Consider the following 5,997-nt stretch of genomic DNA (forward strand, 5'->3'; position numbering starts at 1 on the left):
CGTGAGATTTAGTTTTTCAGATTTTTTCAGGGATAAAAAGTAGCCTATGTGGTAATCCAGGCTATAATATATCTCAATACCTTTCAGCCAATTCGGTTCAGTACTGGAAGCGTGAATAAGTAACAAACAGTTTTCGCAAATCTCGGGAAACCATGAATTTATCCAGGGTAAAATCAATTTTCATTCCAAATTTCAGCCAAATCGCTTCAGTTGTAGCGGCGTTAAAGAGTAACAAACATCTAAACATCCATACAAACTGTCGTGTTTATAATATTAGTAGGACTAGCAAACACCGCGCGGTTTGACCCGCTAAGATAAGGGGATAAAATATAACCTACTAGCGGCCCGGTACGTGCTTCGCTACGTATAAAGTGAAATAAAATAAACAAATCGGAACATCAAATTCATTTATTTAATCAAAAAAATATTTTATTTAAAATCGAAATCAATTGCTAGCTATTTACAACACACTTAATCCAAAACATTTGGATAAACAATATTTTTTGTTTTTCCATTTTGAGCATAAATAAACAAACGGCTGGGGGTACCGACTCTGGAACAGGCAACATATAACTGGCCATGTGAAAAACAATGTTCCTCCAAATTCACACCACAAACGTGAAGTGTTTGACCTTGGGCCTTGTTGATGGACATCGCAAATGATAAACGCACAGGATATTGTAAACGTTTGAACTCAAAAGGCATATCAGTTGGAATCATAGGTATACGCGGTATCAAAACAACTTCTCCTTTTGATTTACCAGTTAAGATCGTAGCTTCAATCAAATTTGGCAATAACTTTTTCACTGCCAATCTTGTTCCGTTACACAGTTTTGGTGGATTAATATTTCGCAATAATATAATCGAAGAACCAACTTTCAGATTCAAGCAATGCGGTGGCATACCAGCCGGCTCCAATGAATTTAAAAATTCAATTGGATAATTCATTGCCTCATCTTGATTCATAACACTGTCAATTGATTTATATTTCGTGACTACGCCTGGCAGTTTCGCTTGAATTTGAAAATTAATTGCATTGACATGAATGTTTTTCGGTGCTAAAATGGCGCGTTCTGTCAACCAATCATGATTTCTGTAATTCTGAACAATATTCGGAAAAACACATTCAATCAATTCATCTATCGATTGCGCAATTGTACAAAAATTGTTCGGTACAGCGATCAATCCGTTGGTTCTGTCGATTTGTATTTTGCCGTCACCAATTTCTAACAATTGTTTTGAGAACTCATGGGCAGCTGGATCATTTTGTAGGTGAACACGCATATTAATGTTTAGTGTCAATTTTTGTAGATATCTCCAAAGAACTGATGACTTCAAGCAGGCATTTATTTCATCAGCAGGAGTTGATCGAGGAATGACAGGCAATGTTTGACGAAAATCCCCTGAAAGTAATATCAAAGCACCACCAAAAAGCTGTTGATTACCACGTAAATCTTGCATTGTTCGATTGAATGCTTCTAGTGATTTTTTATTCGCCATTGTACACTCATCCCATAAAATAATTGACGTTAATCGCAGAACTTTTGCCATAGCAGAATTTCTCGATATATTGCAAGTTGGAGTTTCAATCACCTGTACATTCAATGGCAATTTTAATGCAGAGTGTGCGGTCCGACCACCTTCTAATAATGTAGCAGCAATTCCCGAAGATGCAAGTGCTAGTGCAATTTTCTGATCTGATCGAATAGTCGCTAAAATCAATGATATAACGAACGTTTTACCTGTGCCACCAGGTGCATCCAAAAAATATAATCCACCTGCATTATTGGAAACGGCTTGCATGATTGTATCATATACATGTTTTTGCTGAATATTTAATTTGGTTATATTCGATTGTACAAATAAACGCAAATCATTACAGTTGAATTCCTGCTCACGTTGCAATTCACGATCAAACAAATCATGCATGGGACGATTTGGTGCGGTCATACCCAATTGTACTAATGCTTTATTTGCAATCGTTAGACATATATCTTCAATTATTATCAAAGCTTCGTTGCACATTTCCAAGGTAATCAACAAATCAGGATTTCTTGCATGATGACGCATACGAATTAAAATATCTTCTGCCATATAATTTTTATATTTGTTCCATAATTCAAGTGGATTTGATGGCATACATGTCGATAATATAATGGCAAATAGCATTCGTATTTGTTGTGGATGAGCTGACGTAGATGCATCATTAAGTGTTGAATCCCAATGTGCATCATCCTCCAACAAATGCAAGAGTTGACATGCTTCACGATATGTTTGACACAAATGACCGTCGACTGTCCTTAATTCTTGAAATGATTTTGGGCCATTGACGTTAACTAATAGCAATCGCAAATAAAAACACTCAGCATTGTTTGGATGTACTGTATACATTCTCCCAATTGCATCTGTTTTGAAAATGCCTGAATGCCCATCGACTGCTGTTCCTTGTTTACGTCTTTGAAATTTTTTTGAAGACACATTCCATGTATAGTACTGAGGCACTTCGGAATATAACAAATTTCTAGCAAATGTATCAGTTTCGCATAATTTGAAAAAAGCTGTCAACGTAGTCGCTGGTGGGTGTGCTGCTCTTTCCAATGCATTTGCTTCATTAAAATAAATACGTTGGCCATTCTCAAGATGCACAGCTAAGTGAACAACCACAGGATGTCTTTCGTGCATTGGAAACGACAGAATCCTCCAGACAGCTTCATTACTACTAATATAGCGCCCCAGTTGATACTGAGTAATTTCATCATTTCTATTATCACCAGCTACACCGAAAACAGCCATATCGCTCCCTTTATTTACATACTTGCAAATATATTTAATGGATTTGACTGAATTACAATACTCCACATTTATATGAGCCTTGAATATTTTCGATAATAATGGACAATACGGAACCACCCAACGATTATCAACTTCAACGTCCTGGTTACGCATTCTAATGGTTGCCGTTTTGCCATTATCATTAGGTGATCTACGTCTATACAACGGATATCCGTCATTGCCCGTTATTGTGTCTGAAGTCAATTGTCTTGGGTATCGTTTCGAACACTTTCCATCAATCATACATGGCGAATTCATATTTAGTTCACCGCACGGACCATGTATCATGTTTTTAACGACAACATCAAATAACTCAGGATCAACAGTTTGATCAGGAATTTCACCTGATATAACGTTATCGATTTGATCCGGAGTTATTTTATTTACCAGCCAAATTAATATATGTGCGTGCGGCAATCCCCTTTTTTGCCATTCGATGGAGTACATATGGCAACGCACCTCTCCAAATACACGTAATTTCACAATTAAATCCATAAGTGCTTTCAATTTTCGCCGAAAAACACGTGCTGTAATGTCATGACGATCAGTTGTCGGCCTTCAAATAAATTGTTCTTGATGTCATCCCACTGCGGATTACATGTAAATGTAATGAACAGATCCGGTCGACCGTATTTTCGTACATAAGACATTGCGTCTTGTGCATATTCGTTCATATGCCGTGGGCTACCAATATACGAAGATGGCAATATAGTTAAACGTCCGATGTCATTAACATTAGCATCATTCGCTATCGCATCTTGCAAATGAATATATTCTTCGGATCTTAATTTTGCTTGGTTGAAACGAATATAATTAAGACGTTCAGTCTCTATTTTGGCATACATATCAACGATGTACTGATGATATAGTTTACCACATTTTAAGATATAATTTTGTTCTTGTGGACGAATCATCAATCGATACGAATAAAAATTCATGGCACTAACTTTTTTCTGTATATGTAGACCTGAAAATAATTACAAAATGTGACTTTAGAAAGTTGTAGAAATGAAATGTCAACACACTAAAAATAGGTCAATTATTTACCTGTTCGTGGATCAATCATTGGTATATTGATATGGTAACCATCGTCACCTTTCCAATGCAATATTGGGTACTGTAATGCATCGTAACTACGATGAAGTTCCGAAACACGTTGCAATTGCTCATTTCTACGATGAAGTACAATATCACGGGATTGAAACTGATCACCAAGAATTACAATTGCAACCTCATCAATTGTTGGTGCATTAAATCGCCTTGCATGCTCTCCAAAAGGTGTTCTATCAGCTCTTATTACGATTTTGTGATTATCAGTTGGCATACGATCGAGAGCAATTTTAAACAATTGAACTAATGCGTTATGCTGATGGAAAAACCTTTGTAGCTCACGAATAATTTCTCGTCTTGTATTCGAAACAATTGCACAACGTTGATCCAATTCACGATTTTCATCACCAATAAAATAAATTTGCAAAAATTGATGATCAGCGTCGGGGTATGGCAATAACGAACCAGCTTGATGATAAATCTGGCCCTGAATCTGTAACATGTATACAATTTTAGGTAAATCTTATATCAGTTTTTTTTTAAATATACTTTATGCTTCAGATTGATACAAACATGGAATAATCCTGTTGAAGTATTTACCTTAAACGTCGGCATAAAATTATCTCTAATAATTTTAGTTGCACCAAAAGAAGTCATTTGAAATGCCGAATTGTATTGTTGAATATGACTCAGAAAGTGCTTCGACGCTTGCGATGTCCCAAAAATAAATGAATACAATGGTTCGGGTGGAGTTTCTAATGCTGGCAATCTCACTTTGCCATTAGCACAACACATGCCGGGCGTTTCACCTGGAAAGTTAGCCGCATCACAATGTGGACATATTGCGTCCATCATTCCAATGTATCCATACATACTATAATCAATCTGACTGTTGTAATTAAAAGCAGCACGCATCATTTCAGCCAAAACAGCACGACGTATTCGTGATGGCCGTGCAAGATTCAGTACAGGTACTGGGTTAACAAATCCATTGCGTGCATTACGTTCACGCTGCGATGCATTAGCTTGTGCGCGTTCATCTGCAGTCTGTGATCGTCTTAGTAATGCCACATCATTTGCATTACGCGTTCGCCGACCTATATTTGCTCGTCTGGCTGGTGGCATTTTTCCCGTATGCACATATGTTTTCGCTTAAAACTCGAAAAAAAAAATTAGAACAAAAAAAAAACAAATTCCCAAGAAGCTGTCGCATATGATGCCATGTGAAATCATATACGGCAACTTAGAAAAGTACACATAAATTCATCGAACCACGTCCAAAATGAACTGACGGCATGAATGACATAACAACGTGCTTGTCCTGTCAACAAAACTTCAAAAAAGTTTCTGTGAAAAAAGTTTCTATTGAATTCATTTATTACAAAAAATGTGACAAATGAGGAACGGCTCGACCGATTTTATGCAAACTTCACATAAACCATCTACTAAATATGCCGACCAAATCCTAAGCATTTGGTTTGGATAGGTGAGCCCGTTCTTGAGTTATGGAATTACAACGAAAAGTGGCATTGATTTTTATATATATAGATAGAAGATGACACTTACAAATAACGAGGCTTTCTAGTAGACTCAGTCGATCCAGAGAGTACCCCCCAAACTTTACCTCCTTATAATATTAGTATACCTATATCAATCATTCATAAATACAAGCCAGGATTGAGCTCTGAACCATCCAATTTTAGCAATAACACAAGTGTGCCAAAAATTCGACGAAAATTACCAGCTTTAACAAACATTGCCTTATTTCTTGCACGATTTAAAATCAAAGCACGGATTGTGTGACCATATGTCGTCCGGAAAGGAGTCCCTACAGAGCCTTTGGGGTTAGGACGTGGGTTGGTTTTATTGAACAGTTTTGCATAGGCCGTGCTTTAGCACATTGTCATGGAAAATATCTCGCAGCATGAACATGTTATTGTGTTTTACAATATTTGAAGGCACCGTTTTTATTTGGTTAGTTAGTAATAATCTAATTTTAACCTCAACATATATTATAGTAGCGGACGCCAGCGACTTCGTCCGCGTTAAATTTAGTTTTTTACAAATCCCTTGGGGACCATGGATTTTTCCAGGATAATAAGTAGCCTATGGGTT

The 5,997-nt window shown here is 36.8% G+C and overlaps 1 protein-coding gene across 2 annotated transcripts; it reads right to left on the bottom strand.

Annotated features, from left to right (window-relative positions):
* Positions 1 to 393: 393 nt before the first annotated feature.
* Positions 394 to 4,475, bottom strand: LOC128198407 (uncharacterized). Of its 2 annotated transcripts, none has more exons than XM_052883824.1 (2): positions 3,880 to 4,475; positions 394 to 3,799 (listed from the first exon to the last, which is right to left on the bottom strand). In XM_052883824.1, the coding sequence occupies exon 2, from the start codon at positions 3,325 to 3,327 to the stop codon at positions 472 to 474; it is 2,856 nt and encodes a 951-aa protein (XP_052739784.1). In that variant the 5' UTR covers positions 3,328 to 3,799; positions 3,880 to 4,475; the 3' UTR covers positions 394 to 471. Both variants share the same exon structure in this region, with proteins under 2 accessions (XP_052739784.1, XP_052739785.1).
* Positions 4,476 to 5,997: the final 1,522 nt, after the last annotated feature.

Source organism: Bicyclus anynana, chromosome 10, assembly GCF_947172395.1.
Source record: "Bicyclus anynana chromosome 10, ilBicAnyn1.1, whole genome shotgun sequence".
Classification (NCBI taxonomy): domain Eukaryota; kingdom Metazoa; phylum Arthropoda; class Insecta; order Lepidoptera; family Nymphalidae; genus Bicyclus; species Bicyclus anynana.